This window comes from Coffea eugenioides, chromosome 2 (assembly GCF_003713205.1).
Source record: "Coffea eugenioides isolate CCC68of chromosome 2, Ceug_1.0, whole genome shotgun sequence".
Classification (NCBI taxonomy): Eukaryota; Viridiplantae; Streptophyta; class Magnoliopsida; order Gentianales; family Rubiaceae; genus Coffea; species Coffea eugenioides.
In genome coordinates, this window is record NC_040036.1 from 67,165,351 (window position 1) to 67,187,195 (window position 21,845).

Here is a 21,845-nt window from a genome sequence, read left to right on the forward strand (position 1 = left end):
TTTTTAATGAAATTTTGTTTAAATATCCTTTGTGACCTCTTCATCAATTATATATCCCAAATCACCTGTTTAGCAGATTTTTAAATATATTTTGAAATGATTGTGAAAGAGGTACATTCTTTGGTGTAATTTTAAGACATTAGCATGTATAAATCTCCCTAAATAATTCCCTTCCAAATAAAAGTAACCATGTTGCTAGGCTATCTAAAGGTTTTTCAAATAGAGATATCACATTTGATTGTTTTGGAAGGCATATAATCGGGGTATAAATTTAAGATCGTGAAATCATAAAATCTTGTTTAAAATGCAACAAAAAAAATTGTTTTATTATTTGTGAGCTTACAATCAATAGATATAGACAATGTAACATTAAACATAAGAAAATGCAAGTCACTCCAAAGCTTATCTCACTCTTTGGCTAAAAATTAGGGTTTATTGCAGTTTGCGCCTCTAAACCTTAATTTTAGCAATTAACAACTTTCAAGTTTTGATTTTTGGCAATCCACTAAACTCTGGCAATTAAAAGGACCATTATCGTCTTTTGTTCCAAAAATACCCTTTTTTATCCATATAATATAGGATTAATTTTTTTCTGCACTACAATGTATACACTATTAATTTTATATGAATGACAATTATACAAAATTTAAATTTAAAATCCAACTTTTATACATATATCATGAATCTAACGATAATACTGTATACACTATCATTGTATATATATGCAAATTTGGCACCAATAATTAGCTAATAAAAGTAAAGGGTTTCAAATGAAACAAATTCCTGCATTGTGAATTCAATCACCAGAGTCCCACAAAACCCCATCATAGAATTATCTCAGAAAACAACAGTAGTGAAACCCAACTCCTCGCTTTCTATCCCCTACCCAGCTTCCCCAACTCCACTCCCAGAGAAGACGTTGCAACACCCCACCTCTCCCTCCTCCACTGCCTTCACGCTTCCGGTTTGCTGTCCCAAGGAAGGGTTTTACGCCTCCCATCCTACCAACGAGGAGCTGAGCAAAGGTGGTGTGAAATTCTTTTTTTTTTTTTTGCAAAAAATAAAAATTGGATCTTGGAGGAGTTAGAAAATTTGAATTAATTGTTGAAGGATTGGAATTTAAAATATGGTGTTGACAAAAAAAAAAAAGGTTTTACTTTTTCTGGAGGGAAAGATGGCCATCCTAATGGATTCGAGAGGTCGAGAGGTTATGGTAACAGTGTGGTGGAAATCCACCTATCATGAAAAGATTTGTGTATGCGATATTTTGTTGTTGATTTTCCTTTTTTGTCTGATGGTTTTTCGGGATTAATTCATTGGATAAGGTTTAAGAGGCTTTGATGGTGCTAAACTTACGAGGTCGTGGTGGTGGTGTTAGTGTGGCTGTTTGTGGTGATAAGATTTGGATATGGAATTTTTTATCCCTTTTTTTTTTTTTTGTTTTCTTGTCTTATGAATTTTTTTTTTCTTTGGTGTTAATTTGTTTGGTCTGATAATAAGGTTTCTTTTCTTTTCTTTTTTCTTGGCTGGTATATTTTTTGGTATTAATTTGTTTGATATGATAAGATAGTAGTGGTGGTAAATTGGTGGAGAGGTTATGATGGTATGGGAAGAAGTTATGGTGGTAGTTGATGTGCTGATGGTGGTGAAATTTGACATGGCTTTTTTTTTTTTTTTGGTTGTGTGTTTGAAGGTGTTCCAAAAGATTTATTTGACTTTGTTAGTGTGAAAATGAATTGGGCATTTTTGGATGTTTAGTAGGAAATTGAGAATAAACTAGTACAATCCTTCTTTTCTTGATTTGCTAATTGTTCTAAAAACTAAAAGGTGAAGGTAATAGATTGTTGAAATTGAGAGTTCGGAGTGCAAAGTACAATAGTCAAATTGCTGAGTGGTGCAAACTGCAATTAGTCCTAAAAATTAAAAGAATGAAATTCATGAAATATAAGACTTTAAATTTCAAATTATTTTCACATCTCTTAGTTTACATGTTTAAATCCGTAAAACTCTAGTTCTCTAACTGTAATTTTACAAACTCTAGTGGCCGAAATCATATTTATCAATTTGAATAGTAGGACCAACCATGGTCCTTCTTTAAAGTTCCACCCCAAATTTTTTGGATCTTTTTGCAAATGAAATAGCTTAGTGGCCCACTTTGGGTAGGCCCTGAAATTTTATAATCACTTCATGTCGGAGGTACACTTGTGACATATGGTTAGAGTAGGACCTAACGTAGCTTCTCTTAGATTTCGCACGAGTAACACTTACGTTCATACGGTTCGATAATGGTACAATTTCCGTAAGATGGCTGAAAAATGTTAAAAGTCTTTTTAGTGAAAAATTGCTTTTCAAACAAGGCAATTTTACTTAGTAGCAGGGTTCCCCCCTTTAGGTTAGTTATCCCACATCGATTCTGGGGTGGGGTTTGGTTGGGTAGTTAAGTCTCTAGGTTGGTTCCAAGAGTTGCCGGCTTTTGGAATTCAATCTGGGATTATGTTTAATTAATTCAACAAAAAGTCATTTACTGGAGTTGAAAAAAGACAACTGGCTCCTGGGATTGGGTTCTTGGGTAGTAGTATCCCACTTAGTAGCAGGGTTCCCCCTTTTAGGCTAGTTATCCGACATCGGTTCTGGGGTGGGGTTTGGTTAGGTAGTTAAGTTCCTAGATTGGCTCCAAGAGTTGCCGGCTTTTGGAGTTCAATTTGGGATTAAGTTTAATTAATTCAACGAAAAGTCATTTACTGGAGTTGAAAAAAAACAAGGCAATTTTAAGTAGAACTTTCATCATTGATCATTCTTAGAAGAAAATCATGACATTTGTAATTTATTTTTTCTAAATCTTATTGTATGTTAGAGGGAATTTGTCATGACACTATAACAAATATTTTATGTAGTGGAGGCAGATAACACCTTAAAAATGGTGTCAAATACACCTCAAGATCATCATCCGCAATCTTACTTTCTTTATGAAATTTGTGTACTACAAATTTTTGCATTTTTGTATGCTCGTATACCACCTAGACCAACATTAAGAAATTGTGGTCATAATATGGGTAGCTTTTGTTCAACGTTAAACAAGATCGATTTATACATGGCTACTCCTATCCGTCGCCATTTTCACAAGCACAGGCTTTTTCCATGCCATTGCATTGAAGCTAGTATTAAGCAAGTATGCATCAATTAACTCATTAACAAATCTGGCTTTATAAGGAAGGTGTAATTTGAGCATTGAAGGAATATATGCAAACTTAGGTACTATCAGTTGTTATACTGCATAGATCTTTGAAACAATATTTTGCTAGTTCAAAGAAATGTTACATGCCAAACTGCTTTGGATGTAACATTATTCTGGATCGTGTGGTATATGTCAAATTTCGTTGATGCAAGATATTGCCTAACAAACCCGTATGCCATAAGCCTGGAACTAACCGGATAAAAACGTCAAATTGTACCAAAAAAAAAAAACAACAACAACAAATATGGCCTTGTTATCTTGCAGATGCAAGATGAATGGAAACACTCCAGATAACTGTTTTTGGGGGCATTATTGAAAAATTTTACTATAGCAGAGTTTTTAGAGTATATTTTGGGATATTTTTAGAAAATATTTTGGAATATTTAAGAGTAATAGAGTTTTTAAAATATATTTTAAGATATTTTTTGAATATTAAAAAAAATTTAGACTACTTTTTACAGTACCTTTTAGAGTACTTTTTAAAAATTTTTATAGTCTTTGAAAAACTAGTGTATCCAAACAGATAGCGATCCTAGAATCCTGAGGCATGATGCCCTCATCTAGGCCTACAACAACATATCACAAAAATTAGACATTTAGACATAAATTTTGGGAAAAGATTAAATTTAACTTTGAACAATTTATCAATACTTTAAAGTAAATCTTATATACACTGACAGTGTCCGTATACTATCACCATTAATTCTATGATACGTGTACAAAAATTAGATTTTGAATTTAAATTTTGCATAGTTATCATTTACTCAAAACTGATTGTATATACATGTATATAACATTAATCTATAGCCTTCTTTGGTAAGTTCTTAGAGAGGAATGCCTCATAAAAGCCCCCCTGCAAATGTGCTCTTGATATACCTGAGAAACCCAAAATGCAAAGAGGTATATGTGTGGGCCTTAATGGGACGTTAATGTGAGAGAGAGACAGAGAGAGTTATCGTTGTGTAAGCGAAAGATCTTTGCTTGTTTGCAAACACAAGCTTTTTTGCATCACTCACTAATGCTGCACATTTATCTCAGCTAGTTATGCATATTTAAAAGATCACATCATATATTTGGATTAGAGTCTTGTGATCGACTTTAACCCCATTTTTAACGGCTAAGAAAACAATAGTTGTCAAAATGTAGCAATATCCTTGCTCGAGCTGCAGGTTTCTAGCTGTTTAGTTCCTCCGTTTAGAGTGGTCATGTCTAGCTACTTCTACTTTTGAACATACATTAAGGAGGCATTTACTTTGAATTTTGGAATGAAAATAAGAATCAGAATGAAATATAGGGATACAATTGAGTCTAGTTGAATTTGAATATTATACTATTCGAGTTAAAAAACTTGGGCTCGAAATTGTCGAGCTCGAGCTTAAGCTAGATTTTATTTTACCTTACTCGAGTTCAATTTCGAACTCGTGAAAATCGAACCCAGTTCATAATCAAATTTAAGAAATATAAATTTATGTTTTATATAATTTTAAACAAGGGACAAAATATACATTTCATGCTAATAAATAAAAAAAAATTTAAAAATCATATATATGTAAAGCTTGATTGAACTCGACTAAACTTGAGACTGGTCGAGATTCACATATTAGCCTTGACCTTGATTCATCAAGCAACTCGAGCTGCTTGAACTCGAGCTCATACTCGGTTGACTAGTTCAAGCTTGAACTCGGACAATACTAGTTCGAGTTTGAGTTTTGACTGAGTAAGTTCGTGAGTTACTCAATTGAATTTGACTCGTTTGTACCCCTAATAGAATCAGCATCTGTATTGGAATTATATACTTCAATGTGAACATCAATTTTGGTCATCCCCCTAACTTGTTTGGTCTAAAACTAGAATGGGTTTCATTCTCCTAGTTAGTTGATTAATTTGAAACCCAAGACATAACTGAGGAATAATATGGGTGGCACACTGTGACCTTCTGCATCAAAGTTAAAAAATTCATAGGGATGCAAATCGTCTTGAAAAAGAAACATTATGTGCCTCAACCTTACTATATTTCTTAGTTGATTGTCAACCTTGAAGATATTGAAGCTTTTGTTCACTCTGCCATGCTAAGTTACCTGAACAGTAAAAGTTTACATTATTTGGGTAATGGCGAGGCGAGATGATCTTGAGCAATTTTATTTGAGAAAAATGTGGTTTAGTCCCCAATGTTTAGCAGCTATATAGTTTTACTCTTTAAAGTTTTTGTGATCCGGAAGATAGTACAAGTGATTAGAAATATAGCAACTGGAAGGAGGAAGTTACCAAGAACTAAACAAATTAGGAGCTAAGCTTGGAGTGGAATTTTGATCCTGAGAGCTTTTCCCTGAATTAATTGTGTTAATCACTGATGCAAAGTGTCACGCCCCAAATCTGGGTACTTGAGCTCAATTTGCAACGTGGCATGCCATATCTATGAGACCTTACTCCCATAAATACAAGGCATCATGATCATAACTTACAAATTTTCACTAAAATTTATATCTTATGTATACCAATGAAATACATACATTTCACTAAATTGTATCTACAAAATGCTTTACTCCAACTTCTCAAAATTTAAACATCTATCTATAAACCTTTCTCACTTATCTTTTAAACGTACACGAGTCGGCTTTCTTGATCTGCAAGAAAGATAAATAGACGTAGGTTAAGCGACATATGCCTAGTAGGTAGTACTTACTCCCCTGTTAGATCATTTAGCTATATACATACTATATATATATATATAATTGCAAATTTGGTCACACCATGTCACATGCATACATCAATTACAAATGTTTGTCATCCCATTTCATATATTATATAAATATATTTCATTGAAAATGAGTGGCTTATACATAAGTGGCATCTATCAGACGTGACACTTAGTCCCGTAAGTTTTAGAGATGGCTCCTGCCGAACATGGGTTAGAAATACACATAATATGGCATGATTATATTCATTGAACATACTTGCAAATCATAAAATATATCAATCATGCCATCTCATTTCATAAACATAGCTCACAAACAAGCACATGCAATATGCGGCTTCTGAGTAGTCAGTCTAGAAATTAAACCCCTTCTATGTGGGCGACCAATAAGTTTCATGACTACCGATTGGTCTCATTACATATATAGGTCAATCGGTCGGAGTCTATACCGAACTACCATGACTGTCAATCGGCCGGACTTTATACCGAACTACCTTGACCTTGTCAATCAGCCGTGATACGAACTCGACCCAGCAAGAACCTGTCTTGAAGAACCGAATCGATCAGGCCGCGGAAGGATCAATCTTGATTAGGTTATGAAACAATAACTACCTTGATAGACCTAAAGAGAACTCGTCTCTAGAAACCTAATGGATTGGTTATTGACTTGAAAGAACAAGATGATTAGCCTTGAACACCACAAGTATCCAAGCTAAAACTTGATACAGTTCAAGAAGAAACTCAAGTTCCATCAAGAAACTCCATAAAAGGAGACAACTCTCTTTTTATTAATTCATCTTCAATATCATATATTGAATAGTTAAATAAATTTGGCTATTTATAGCCTTACAAGACTCAAAACCCTAATCCAAATTGGAAACAATACAAGTTTCCTTATTTGACTTGACTTCCAAACTTGACACAACTTCCTAAACAAATTTGGAAACAATTAACTACTTTCCTAAAACTCTAATTCAATAGAATAGGAAACTAACTAACTCAAATTGGCTTAACTATGATCAACATGACCTTAACCTTTATTTCCTAATTCAAACAACTTACTTAACTCTCAAATTAACTCTAATTAACAACTAACATTGCTAAAAACTCAATTAAATAAATGATAATAAGAAATAAGCATGACACGGGGTTGGATCTTCAATGATTCTCGAGCCCGATTGCACCATCAACCATCATTGGAATGTGAAGACTTGTAAAATGAATTTTCTTGGACTTGAAAGGAATCCAAATCTTCATGCTCTCATCATTCCCCTCCTCTTGAAAGACGATTTTTCCTCAAATCGAGTGCTTGCTTACAAAGGAGTAACTAGGAGAATGTCTTGATATATGCAATCCAAGAAGCATGTTGCCAACTCAACTTGATTATGAACACGAACCATTGCACATGCTCCATTTGTCAATCCAATTGTACTTGGTTGGAATTGGAAGTTTAGTTTGTTTGATTCTTGAATTCACTTTTGGAAAACAAATTGCTATTTTGTGAAGGTTTCCTAAGTGTATTTTTGGATTTTGGCAGCTGATAATATGAACCAAGTCTAACAAGAATTAGAAATCAAGAATGTGGAAATAAGATTCCAAATCCCTCTCAATTTCCAAATCTAGTGCAAGGCTGCCTTTTCTTGTCTTTGTGTGTCCGAATTGTTCTCCTAAAAAGGGGTGACAAGTGATAGCTAACTCCCTAAAATATAGAAAGAGATGGCCGAAAGTGAGGATAAGATGAATGGGCTAAGGAAAGTCCTAAAAAGTAGGAGAGGTGGTGGCTAAAATGTAGGAATAGGTCTTTGATTGGAAATCAATCAAGATTTCGAAACCAATCAAGATTTGGGAACCAGTCAAGGTTTGGAAACCAAACAAGGTAGCCACACTTCAAGATTCAAGAGGATGACTTTTAGGGTTTTCAAAATGTCAAATTTTTTTCAAGAACCCAATATGCAATCCACAAACTTTAAGAAATTACCAAGACAACTACAAGACTCAAGAACAACAAGAAACAAACACAAGGTATGGGAAAAAAAAATTTCGGATGAACAATACTGCTACAGTAGCGGCGATGAATAGTACTGCTACAGTGTGTGAACAGTACCAATGAACAGTATCTCTGAATTTTTTTTCTTGACGATTCAATACAAGTTACTACGACAGATTTTGACAAACAACGAAACAAGATGCGACACAAAACAAGACACGATTGGAGACTCAACAACGAACTAAGGAATCAACTAGAACAACGACACAAATAAAGCGGTGCAAATTCATACCCTAAGGTAACAATTTTATTTTTTTTGAATTGGGAAGGGTTTGGTAGAAGAATAAAGGAGAAAACAAGAAAAGAAAAAGATATTAACCTAAATCAAGAGCCGAAACTCTGATACCAGATGATCCGAACTCGACCCAGTAAGAACCTGTCTTGAAGAACCGTATCGATCAGGCAGCGGAAGGATCTATCTTGATTAGGTTATGAAACAATAACTACCTTACTAGATCTAAAGAGAACCCGTCTCTAGAAACCTAGTGGATTGGTTGTTGGCTTGAAAGAACAAGATGATGTGATCATCTTGCCTTGAACACTACAAGTATCCAAGCTAAATACTTGATACAGTTCAAGAAGAAACTCAAGTTCCATCAAGGAACTCCATAAAAGGAGACAACTCTCTTTTTATTAATTCATTTTCAATATCATATATTGAATAGTTAAATAAAGTTGGCTATTTATATCTTTGCAAGACTCAAAACCCTAATCTAAATTGGAAACAATACAAGTTTCCTTATTTGACTTGACTTCCAAACTTGACACAACTTTCTAAATAAATTTGGAAGCAATTAACTACTTTCCTAAAACTCTAATTCGACTAGAATAGGAAACTAACTAATTCAAATTGGCTTAACTATGGTCAACATGACCTTAGCCTTTATTCCCTAATTCAAACATCTTACTTAACTCTCAAATTAACTCTAATTAACAACTAACATTGCTGAAAACTCAATTAAATAAATGATAACACGAAATAAGCATGACACGGGGTTGGATCTTCAATGATTCTCGAGCCCGATTGCACCATCAACCATCATTGGAATGTGAAGACTTGTAAAATAAATTTTCTTGGACTTGAAAGGAATCCAAATCTTCATGTTCTCATCAAGCCAGATTCTATACCAGGCTACCATGACCATTAGACAGGACTATAGCCCCTACCGTTTATTTCATGGTCATTTAGAGTTTTTTGTAATATAAAATCATTTCACACGTTACACGCACCTTTCTTTCGTTTTATGAAAATAAGCCACTCATTCCATAAAATATTGCAGAGCAAAATATTTCAAGTATTTGTAATTTCATGCTTGCAAAACATTTGAAATAGGCATACCTGATCCTTTTCTTCATATACCAAAATAAAGCTCTTACTTTAAAAATATTCATATTTAACATTTCAAAAATATAGAGGGTAAGCACCACCTACCTCAAACTATTCTCTTGAAGGGATTCTTAACGCACCCTTAAACTTGCTTCAAACCTATAACCAATAACATATATACCTTAATCAATTCAATTATCTTCTTTTTAAAGTGTCTAGTCCTACCTTAAATAACCCTAAAAAAACATGTTTGGACATTCTCTAAAATGCACTTGAATAGTTTCCCAAAAAAATAGAATGGTTCCCCTTCCTAGAAAATTTCCTAACTTAGACAGTTTCATTTCATTTTTTTCTTTTTCAGAAAATTCCTCAATTTGAAAACTTTACTTTTTTTTCTTTTTCTTTTTGGAAATTGCCTAAATTCATATATTTACAAAGAAACTTTTATATTCTATTATAAACAACCCTACATTAGTTCAGACCGAATTTGAGTTTAGACTAGGCCTCAAAGTTATGTCCATTCATGAAAAAGTAATGTTCAAATTGATATTTGGATTCACAATTGAATTGGGTACTTAAAAGAGTTTTTGAGTTCATTTAGCTAAAATTGGTTCTTTGTGATAACATGGGACTTTTTAAAATAAATTCTTAAATTTAGGTCTTTACAATAAATTTGGTGTTTCAAAATAATTTAATTTTATGAAAATGACTTGGTCTAATTAATTTAGAAATTTCATTACATTATTATATTTTGTTAGGTTAATTATAAAACACTTTGGACTCAATTTAATCAATAGGACTAGTTAATTCAAAACAAGTCCAATTTCAAACCTTTTGGGCCATAAAGGATTTTTCAAAATATTTTAATTGCTTTATCATCATTATCTTAGAACTTTAGAGGTCATTTTGCCATAATAACATATTTTGAAACTAAATCTGTAATTCAGCACGTCTTTCCCAAGGAACTAATCACTAACAGCTCCTTCAATCCCAAACCGTCACCACCATTCAAGTAACCATCTCTGCACTTGTTTTGCACATTTCTCCAATTATAGCTCATCTTTTTCTATTTTTGTTTCTACAAAATTCCACCCTAATCAAGGTTGTTCCCTATTTTGAAAAATTCCAATTCCAATAGTCATCTTCATGAATCATCAAGAGGAAAGCCGTCAACCATGCATATTCATTGGACACAAGATGCTTTCGCCTTATTGTGCTATACTTTTTCACGTTAGAAACAATACTAATATTGATTACCAACTCCTAAACGTGCATAAGAGAAAGTCTATATATAACAACACAGGTCATGTAAAGGAATATAGATAGGAGTTTACTGTATAGAGCAGGAATTCACTGACTTGTGGATATTTATTGCTAATTTTTTTAAATAAAATTCTAATTTCGTCCAAAAAAAAAGTTTTGTCAAAAATATATCTAGACCGAAATGTTTAGTAGCTAAACAATTTTACTCCTTAAAGTTTTGGCAAGAACAAACATGGTCCCTAATGTATCTAATTTAAAGCAGATTTAAAACATTCAAAAAAATTTTCAATTGTTGGTAGAATTTAGTCATGCGCAATCATGTGCCTATTAATTTGCATTTAAAAATAAAAAGTAAAATAGTGGCTTAATTTAAACCACAAAATTTAGGACTAATAATTCACCTACTAACTAATTAGCCTATAAAAAAAAGAAAAAAAATTGTCAAACTACAAAATCGAATCCAATCAAAGCACCTAATTTATCGGTCCAATACTTAGTTCACTTTCTATTCCCACAGTGCCCAAGCAAAAATCTGTAACAATCAATTTTTATATATAGTTTAATAAATTCTTTTTTTTTGTCTTTCATGGTTAATTAGTTATTCATGTGTCATCAGGTGAGTTATTTTTATTATTCAAAATTAGCTCTGATTTTGTTTTTTTAAACAATTTAATTTAGTAAACTCTGACCAATTTCGTCAATCATTGGAAAAAAAATCTGTAAATTGTCCTAAATTTGTTTGGAATTGCAAAGATAGGGACCAAATTCGTTTTTGCTAAAACTTTATGGACTAAAATTGTACCAGGTGCCAAACATTGGGGTCGCATTTATTTTTGTTGAAACGGGACTAAAATCACAAATATACTGAATATTGAGGATCAAAACGGCGTTTCTACCATTTTACTTATTTGAATTTAACTTGAGAAATTATTTTCAATTACTAAATTATATTTGGTCCAAAGGCCAAGAGAAAACAACAGTACTACGAGATTGTTACATCAAATGCCCAGATTTTTTTTCCAATGGTAAACAAGAATATAAACTGTTAATTTTTTTTTTCATTGCCCATTTTAGCAAAGCACAGACTTGGTTCATCCTCCATTCTTCCCCACCAGCTGCCATTACATTGAAGCCTTCACATATTGAATTTGAAAGAAGTTTGCAATTATCAACTCATCAAAGAACATAGCTTTTATGTTATTGATCAACAACAGGATCCGAGAGAGTAACCTATGTTTTCAGAACCGGACCGGATATCGATTCGATCGAGGTCAGGGATCATGGGTCAATGGGTTCGACCGGGGGTCAATGGGTTCGACCGGGGGTCGATAGGGGTCAAACCGGATGACGTCATAAATAAAAATTATTTAAAAATTAAATTATTGTATATAAAATATCCAATAACATATTGATATTAATAAAGGTATATTTATATATATTTGATGTTTCAAATATATTTAACAAGAAAATACAAAGAAATTAGAACAATCAAGTATCATTGCGAGGTCCTCCTCTCCCGAGTGGCCAGTGGCCTTCGGCCACGTGGCAGAAAAGTACAGCGGCCCACGTTCCGACAGGAACGTGGGGGGACAGGTGGGGGCCCGCCAGGCGGGCCGTGCAACCAAATGACCAAAATGCCATTGGGTTGAGCTCGTATTTACCAAAATGCCATTGGGTTGAGCTGATCTCAACCGTCCGTTTATCCCTTGGGGGGTGACGTGGCCCCCCTATCCACCATCCACGTGTCCGCCCCCTCTGCCACGTGTCGCGCACCGCGGCTACCAGGCAGTGGCCCCAAGACGCTCGGGGCGGACACGTGGACGGTGGATAGGGGGGCCACGTCACCCCCCAAGGGATAAACGGACGGTTGAGATCAGCTCAACCCAATGGCATTTCGGTAAATACGAGCTCAACCCAATGGCATTTTTGTCATTTGGTTGCACGGCCCGCCATCGGTGTCAATTCGGGCAAATTACAGCCTCCGCAAGAGGCTGCGTCTAGACAAGATGTGGGCACGGCTCCTGATTAGGACCAAGGGGTCCTTGAAGGACGTGGATCCCATCAGGATTAATAGTAGGGTCAGGGCTCTCGTAACGAGCCAATTACGCAATTACGGAGTCGTAAGTCCGCTTTATTGATGATCACTACGGTTGGGCCTAGTGTAATCTATTTATTGGGCCTGGTGCGAGGCCCACTAGAAATTAAACGGCCCACTGGATCAAGAAATTGAGAACATTTGGATCATATACTCTGATATTATTTATTGGGCCTGGTGCGAGGCCCACAAGGAACTAATTGGCCCAGTTGTCCTCTGACTGAGCTGTTGAATCCAACGCTTGTTCCATATATTGGAACATTATTCATCAGATAGTATTTATTGGGCCTGGTGCAAGGCCCACTGGGAATTAAACGGCCCACTGGATCAGGAAACGGAGAACATTTGGACCATATGTCCACGTCTTCCTCGGTGAAGAGATGGGAGAGTATCTGTACTCTCGGTGATCGGAACTGGACATTGTCTGGTACTTTAGCGGTTGCTAGCTTCATGTGTGCCTTTATCTTGCAGAAATTGATTCCACTCTTGATGTTGGAATCTTCGAGCTTGTACTTGGCTACCCACGGGCACTTGTCATCGTTCAATGAGGAATACGAAGTGCCGTAGTAATGGAGGATGATCGGACATGTGACCGGAAACACGTATTCGGCCTGCAATTGATCCTCCCCTTCGACTCTCGTGTCGAAGATGAGCACCCGCACCTTCCCGGTGCTGTTGATCGGAATCTGGGGAGTATACTTGATTTCACAGTGGTCGATTAGCATGGAGAGCCTGCGCACCCTCTGGACAATTGTCGATGACAACGCAGGGAACGAGATCCTTATGGTCTGAGCATCTGATGATGCTCGTGCTTCCGTGACATTTGATTTATAGTAACCGGCGATGGACTGGTCTGTTGGAATCTCCATTGAAATGTTCACGTGTTCCTGAAGGTGATGGAGGAGAGATGATGAGGAAGGAAGTGTTTGTGTTGTGTTGATGAAACGGTGTCGGTTATATAGAATGATGTGGTGAAGGAACTGTTGGAGAGCTCTACCCAGATGACGTCACCCAACCCAATAGAATGACGTCACTCAACCCATTGCAAAGTATCTGTTGTATTGGGTAGACTGGGTTGAGTACACGTGGCAGATCGGACGGTCCGAACGTCTTATAATATTACAAAGACGCTCGGGGCGGACACGTGGATGGTGGATAGGGGGGCCACGTCACCCCCCAAGGGATAATTGGACGGTTGAGATTTACTCAACCCAATACATTGAACGGCTATGATTGAAGGTGCATCGATCATCGATGGACCGCGGAGGACTTGGTGAACAACAGTATGCTCGTGAGCATACTGTTCTCCTCAGTACGGTTTGCGAAGCGAACCTTGAAGCCTCCACAGTGCTCGGTGAGCACTGTGGCCCCCTTGTATGGCCCCCATCTCGGTGCTTTAGCACCGAGGGCAGGTCTCCGTACACTGTTCATGGATTTGAAATTCAAATCCACGTACGGAACTGCTGTAACATGCTTGGAGATGAGGAAAAATACAGTCGAAGCGGGGAAAGAAACTGTTGTTGATTGACATAAAGGTGAAATGGTGAAAATATGCGATATAAATTGCATTGCATACCAGACGGGATGTCACGTTGCATCCCGTAGGAAAAATGGGAAGTCGAGGAACGAAGAGGTATGCTGGTCCCGGCACTCCCTTCAGACCCATCACTCGAAGGAGGAGGCTGTTCGGCAGCACCGGTGCTGCTGTGAGTGCGGGTCCCAGTTTCGGAAGGAGGGCAAGGTTGTTCCTGCGAGGAAGGAAGCAGCCCTTTGCGCAAAGCGGGATCATAGACGAGACATTCGATCCTGATGAAGGCGTAGCCTGCGACGCCGTATACTACGATTACATGAAGCTCCCGGAACTAGGCCAAGGACCGAGGCATAGGTATGGAAACAAAATCAGGGTGTCTTCCATTAACATTGACGGAAGCGTGCTGATTGGCAGTGATGCTGCCTTGATGGACGACGGACACGGAGCCCACCGCAGTGGGCCCATCGACGGTATATTGGGCCTATTCATTGTTCTGGACCGTGAGCCTAGTGATCAGCGTAAGCCCACCTTCCAGGATGTATTCGGTGAGGTCGCGGGCAATCATGGAATAAAATACAGACTTAGGCAATATCAATTGGTAGTCACATAGATGTCCGAACAAGTCAATATACCATAAGTTCGGAACAAGCTGGATGAAAATATTGAATGCACAGAAAAACAATTTACAATATAGTGCAGTTTTATCTTGCAGATAGAAGATGATTTGAAAGCAAGCTAACAACAAAAAAATGTTGTTACAGTTCATCTGCAGAATCTTGCTAGGTATGATGCCACCATCTAGTCCTGCAACAACATGAATAAACACACAACAATTAGACTACATGATTTTCAAAATGAATTAAATTTAGACTACATGATTAATCTTGTATACACTGTTAGTGCATACATTATCACCGTTAGATATATGACACACGTAAAATTTGAATTTGATATTCAAATTTTATTCATATAACATTCATCCAACCGTGATAGTATATATCCTGATAGTGTATATAAGATTTATACTTAAATTTATCTTTGAGCAATTTGATAATACTCTACCTTGTCAGCTATGTTTCTAGAGAGCCATTCCATGCCCTCATAAAGCCCTTCTCCAGTGGTTGCACATGTGCTTTGGATATACCTGAGAAACACCAAAAAGAAGATCTTAGTTTTCCCCCAAATGTAAAGAATCTCAGCTCTGGATTCACTGTCAAATTGTAAAATGTCACTGCTCTGGATCATCCAGTGCATTCAGACAAGCACAGCAACCAATTGAAAAGGTTACTAGACAGCTAAGGTACAAGTCACAAACACTATATATAGCACGGGGAGATTCTATATATAGTTCCTTTGGTATCATACTCTCGACTTTAATTCACCGTTGGACGGTGAAATAAGTGTTTTAAACCTTTAGATTATATCTGTTTCAATCGTTTAAAATTTGAACAACTATCATCACTTTGAGATAGAAATTGAAAGAATGATTCCCGAAAGAGACCATAGAATTTCCCGTATCGCATGTGTTACATCATTATCAATAGTACCTACAATCAATTATATGGAAGGTGCATTTCTTCTTCAGTAACAAAAAGCAAATAGAGGGAAAAGGGGGATGATGATGAAGAGAGAATTTACCACTGGCGTTGACTGATGGAGTGAAGACCGAGTTTGTCAGTAAGTTCTGCAACATTCATTGCATTGGGAAGATCTTGCTTGTTTGCAAGCACAAGCAGCAGAGCATTCCTCAATTCATCCTACAAATTTATCTTTGTTAGAATGATATATAATTTCAAAGATGATAACATGTCACCTGAACCACAATCTTGTCAATGACCTTTACTCAGTTTCTAACTGAAGCACAAGTTATATATTACAAGAAAATGAGCAAATAGAGAAAGTGAAAGAAAGGATTCATGTTTAAGTTGTAGAAAATTTTCCTGACTTCTATCATCAAATCAACCTGAAATTGGAATAGGATACCTCATTTAACATCCTGTGAAGCTCATCCCTAGCCTCAGCTACACGATCTCGGTCACTACTATCAATGACAAAGATTAATGCTTGAGTACTTTGGTAGTAATATTTCCACAATGGTCGGATCTGAAAATCAAGAATAAATGGTGAGCAATTCATGCAATTAAGACTCAATGAATCCTCAACTTCTCTTCAATGGATATTTTAATGCCAGTCAAGCTTCCAAATTGATGACCATGTTATCCAGTTGAAAGAAAAGCGGGATATGGTTACCCTATCCTGACCACCAACATCCCAAACGGTAAAGCTGACGCTCTTGTATTCCACAGTCTCCACATTAAATCCTGGCAAAAACAAAGAGAAAAAAATAAGTAAATGATGACACTTAAAATGTATAAAAGATGCTGAATTGACAAAATAATTCATGACTAAGAACACTTAAAAAGATGCTGAATTGATAAAATGTATAGTTCCAAATATATTGAGACATTATTCATTAATCATTGTGTTCTATCTTCACAAAGTTCTAATTGCACAAATTTTTTAACAAAACAGTAACAAAGTTCAAACTCAAGTTGTCAGTCGTTTAAACTTTAAAAATACAGTTCAAGAGTACAACACAATGTCCTGCAGTAACACCTTGCTAAAATGAACATTCAAGTACGTATTAAAAATTTTTCTATATTTTTCTTCAAAGAATTGAAAAAAACATTAGGAACCTAAGGTAAGTAGGTTAGTCTAGTGAAATTTGCTGTGTTTTTGAAATTCGTATTCTAACATAGGTTTTTCTAACGGATGGATTATAGACACTCACTAACAATTATTACCCTCTTTTGCATCTATATACTTTTCATATTTAATCTTATCTACCATCCCTTATATTTATTTACTTTTCCTAGTAAACTTTACATTTTTCAAAATGTGACACCTGAAATATATTTTAATCAGACTATAAGCATCGGTTAGTCAGACCCTTATAATATTTATATCTATTGTACCAGTGCATAAACTCTACATTGAGTCAATAGTGTGCAACTGTGACAGGCAACCGTAGAAAGTTCCATATACCAATGATAGAAGATTTATACCAACTTTCTAGATGGGTTAGAAAAGCCAATGTTAGAAAAGAGTTGATGGAAGATTTATACCAATGGTTGGAATGGTAGTCACAACTTCGCCCAACTTGAGCTTGTACAGCATAGTAGTTTTGCCGGCAGCATCAAGACCCACCATCAGCACCCGCGCTTGCTTCTGGGCAAAGAGTTGGCTCAGCTTGGTAAGTAACAATCCCATCTAGTTTAATTTCTTCTTCTTAATTACACCTGCAATAGCTGGAAACAAGATATTAGGGGATTCTACCGTCCTTTGTAGATACCATACCCTCCAACTAAAATGATAACCGTTGAATAGTGAAATAAGTAATTTTGATTCTGGGGGAGGGATGGATAAACAAGAAATAACAAACCAAAAAATATCTTCATCATCCATGAAAATAACGCCAGCAAACCTCGATCAGAACTCAACATAATCATATAAGCAAGTAAATCACAAAAATGATAAAAAAAAAAAAAATCAATAGAAAAAAATAAAATTGTGAGGACTTACAATGAAATAGGAATTTGCTAGTATATTGCGAACGAAAACTAAAAAAAAAAAAATTAGGGAACGATTTGGTATGCTGAAAAAGGAGAGAATATCTTGCTTCGTTATGCCTCCAGCAAATTTGTATATATACTTGTATACATGTAGACAAAAGAACCTAAACCCAGTTGTCAAGTATCCAGTGTGGCACAAAGTTATTGGCCGGATGATTCGGTTTTGATGTCTTAGGAATAAAATTACACTGTCTAATTCTGGTCCTAATTCTTGACTAGGTGAAGGAATAGTCAAACCTCTTCATCCGCTATTTTGTTAAGTAGCTTAATCACTAAGAAATCTAATATGTTGTTAACGCATATATATATAGTAGTACTGTAGTACATCACTGATGTGGAAAAATTCTAAATTTCTTTTTTTGGTGATAAATTTTTAGGTGAAGTTTACTAATTGGATTAATTACATTTACCTCCCATGAGGTTAGGCCAAACTACCAAATTTACCTTGAGGTTTAGTTAAATAACATTGACCTCCCCTGCCAGTAACACCATCTAAACTCGATCCATGGAGGTCATAAAAATGACAAACAACATACCCCTTTACTTGAAAGAGTCAAATTGAAATTCAATTTAAAATTGATATGCAAAAAATTTTTAACGAATATGCAATACAATAGATATGTAAAATCCACAAAACTTTTCTAAATCATGAAAGGTCTATCAATAAAAGAAAACCAAATGTAAAAAAATGAAATCATCCAAACAAGTAAACAAATGCCCACAAATACATCCAGTTGAATTTGCAACTCATGAAATTGTAGAGAAAAGATCTAAAACGCAAGGGATTCAGCTAAAGATGAGTGGGACAATATCATATTGAAGATCTTCTGTTGGGTATTAAAATAGTTGCATCTGACACATTCTAAATACTTATTTGATATTGGTTGGAGTATTTTCATTGCATTTGATGAAATTAAATGGTTTCCCAGATGTGGTCATGGAGTCACAACAGGCTTTATTTGAATATTATTTTGTTCCTATCTTGAAATTTTCAAGTCAAAACTCTGTTGTGAACAAATTCAAAGACGGGAGTTCTAGAAAGTTGGATTGACTATAAAGAAGAAGAATTCGATGCCCAAAGTATGGTGGCGGCATATGTATTTAGCAGCAAGGTGGGTGCAGACTGATAGCTGGGGAAATGGAAGAAATGATGGTTATTTTTTGAACTTTCATTGTATAAATATGTTAGGATTTAGCAGTCAACGTCATCTTACTAACGGCAGTAGGGACCCTTTTGTTATGGTTTTGCAAGATTAAAGGATTATTTTGTAATTTAGTCAAACCTCAAGGTTTATATTGTAGTTTGGTCCAACCTCGGGGGGGGGGGTAAGTGTAATTAGTCCTTACTAATTTGATTCATAGTTGACAAATTGCGTCTCTTAATTATAAGTTATCCGCAGGATATTTTTTTTTGTTCCTAGAGAGTACTTGGAAATTTGGATGGGTGACAAAATAAATTGGACTGTGAGAATTTTTTTTTTTTTGTTTTTTAGTGTAAGTGTGAGTTTTCGAATCCGAAACTTCTCACTCATACTCTTTTCTCTCGTACCACTCAACCCATCCTTCACCTGAGAAATTAATACCTCATGTGTCGGTCAAAAAATTTATAGTTGAACTATTTTAGGTTTTTTAAAAAATCTTTGTTTCAAAATTTTCGATGATGTACAAGATTCCTATAGCTTAATCACTAAGAGATCTATATGTTCCCTGCGTAGTCCCTTGTTGTATATAATATATTGCTAATATGGAAAAAGCCTAAATTTTGACGTTTCTGTCAAGGAAAGAATTTGTAGTGCAGAAATAGTTCATCTAAATCAGTTCAATTAAGTTTTTCAAAATGGAGAATGAAACAATTGCTTTAATTAATCAATCTAAACTACGGTTTATAATTAAGAATTCACCAAGGCCCAAAATTAGAAGCATGTGATATAGAACAGTGAAAGTTTTAGTTTACTGATGTTTTTAGTTTTGCTTTTTCTTATTCACTTTTTTTTTCAGTAAGTTGTGACAAGCATAGTTGAACCAACTATTCATAGAGTTGTTAGCCACTAAGAGAGATTTAAATCTCTATTTGGATGCAGGTCAAGGGATTTGCATTTTAAATATCTAAGTTTTCTTGAAAATTTCGCCATGAGTGTCTACGTAGTATGCACTTGTTTGGATCGGCGATAATTCAGTTTCCTCCAAATTTCCCTTTAACCTCTTTAAGTCCTCCTCTTCTTAGTATAAAGTAGAAATAGGTGTATAATAAAATCCATTGTGTCGAAAAAAAAAAAGCATAATTGAGGGGCTTGATGGGGGCATTTCTTATTCTTTTCTCTTTTTTTTTTTTGTGTTTTTGTATACAAGAGGGCTTAGGTATATGATTCCTTTATCATCTAAAGTGTGGTGGAGCTAATCCACAACAATTATCACCTAAAACATGTAAATTCTTTGTTTAATATGTTTCAGTGGATTATAAATTACGTGTTCAAACTTTGCGCCCTTCAGTTAATAAAATTCAAAAAGTGGACAACAGTACCCTCCTTTAGTCTGGATAGGTCTTATGTAATATAGCAGAGGTGTTTTTGTTTATAGGATTTTGAAAAAAATAAAATAAAATAGAAGATGTAAAGCCCCAAGACGGCTGGAGAAAATGTTCCAATTAGTTCAAGAGCATGACCAGTAATATTACCAATCACATTAGGCACTGCCCTACTCCATTGCCTTCTCTTAGAGCATGTTGTATCAAACATGAAACGTCCTTTCCTATAAGCTCCTTTCAATCTTGAATGATAGTAATTGTTGTGTTTTCCTAAAAAGTTCTTTCCCTAATAACAGATTGCAACAGCTGAGTGAGTCCTTAAAGACCCAAAAAAATTATGCTATATGATTATATCCATATCCTAAGCTAACTGCATAAGTGTAAATTTTATATACAATCGTGGATTGCAACCAAAATGTGGATTGCAACCCATTATATCGTGACTAGATATAATCGTGGATTGCAACCAAAATGTGGGGGAGGAGAAGGGGTTACGGGAGAACCGCCGAGGGGAGGGGGGGTGAAGGAAGACGGAGGAAGAAGCGAGAGGAAGAAAGAAAGGAGAGGGAAGGCAGAAAAAGAAGAGAGGAGGAGGGAGGGAAGGGAAGGAGTGATGGATAGTGGTAAAGTTTTTGAAGTTTTTAAAAATGTCTCACTAAAATTTTAAATCTTAAAAATGCGCCAAAATATATTTTCAAAAATAGTTTCAAAAAATACCACAACAAGTATCTACAATAAAAGTTTTTCACATATATTATTATAGTCAAAATATTTCAAAAACACCCAAAAAATAACTAATCCAAACGAACCACTTAAATGACAAATTTCCTAAAAGTAAAAGGGCTATAAAATTTTCTAATAATTAGAAAGAAGTGCGAAGCTCGTAAAGCCCATTAATGGCAAAAAACTCAGATCACACATGTTAGGTTTATCTATGGATTGAATGGCCCAGATTATATCAATTTCATGACTCTGAAGAGAAACTTTCACGCTCAAACTCAATCCAAACCCAGGGCTTGTGAGACGATAATGGGTTTGGGCACGTCTTTGTACTTCAGCTCAGACCCACTATGTACTATGAAACTTGTGTACAGGGTAAATTTGTAGTAAGAGCCTCGAAGCATCACCTAATTTGTACTTTGCATATCAATTGTAGCACTTTAATTCTTATACTATCAATTTGAAGTACATTCTTGAAATTAGTTGAAAAAGAACAAAACTTTTCTAACTATTTTTGAGTGAGATCATTTTAGTCCCTAAATTAAGGACGCTTATCAAAGTGCTTTTATTCATTTAGGTTTCTAATAGTCTTGTGTTGTGTTAAAAAATAACTATCAAAGTTCCTATGGATTTTAACTAGTTTAAGTAATGTATTACGATTTTTTTAGTATATTAAATTTAAGTGCTACAATTGATAGTTTGAGATAAATGGTTTAGATCAGTGATAGTTCAAATGTGCTTACTGTAATTAATTGTAATGCATATATGTACACATA

General features: G+C 35.4%; 1 protein-coding gene across 2 annotated transcripts; it reads right to left on the reverse strand.

Annotated features, from left to right (window-relative positions):
• Positions 1-14,774: 14,774 nt before the first annotated feature.
• On the reverse strand, positions 14,775-17,840 carry LOC113762645 (ADP-ribosylation factor-like). Of its 2 annotated transcripts, none has more exons than XM_027306191.1 (7): positions 17,776-17,840; positions 17,319-17,501; positions 16,444-16,514; positions 16,177-16,296; positions 15,832-15,950; positions 15,256-15,337; positions 14,775-14,997 (listed from the first exon to the last, which is right to left on the reverse strand). In XM_027306191.1, the coding sequence occupies exons 2-7, from the start codon at positions 17,461-17,463 to the stop codon at positions 14,992-14,994; spliced, it is 543 nt and encodes a 180-aa protein (XP_027161992.1). In that variant the 5' UTR covers positions 17,464-17,501; positions 17,776-17,840; the 3' UTR covers positions 14,775-14,991. The 2 variants fall into 2 exon arrangements, with proteins under 2 accessions (XP_027161992.1, XP_027161993.1); XM_027306192.1 differs by having other exon boundaries at positions 17,319-17,492; positions 17,776-17,795.
• Between the last annotated feature and the right edge of the window lie 4,005 nt (positions 17,841-21,845).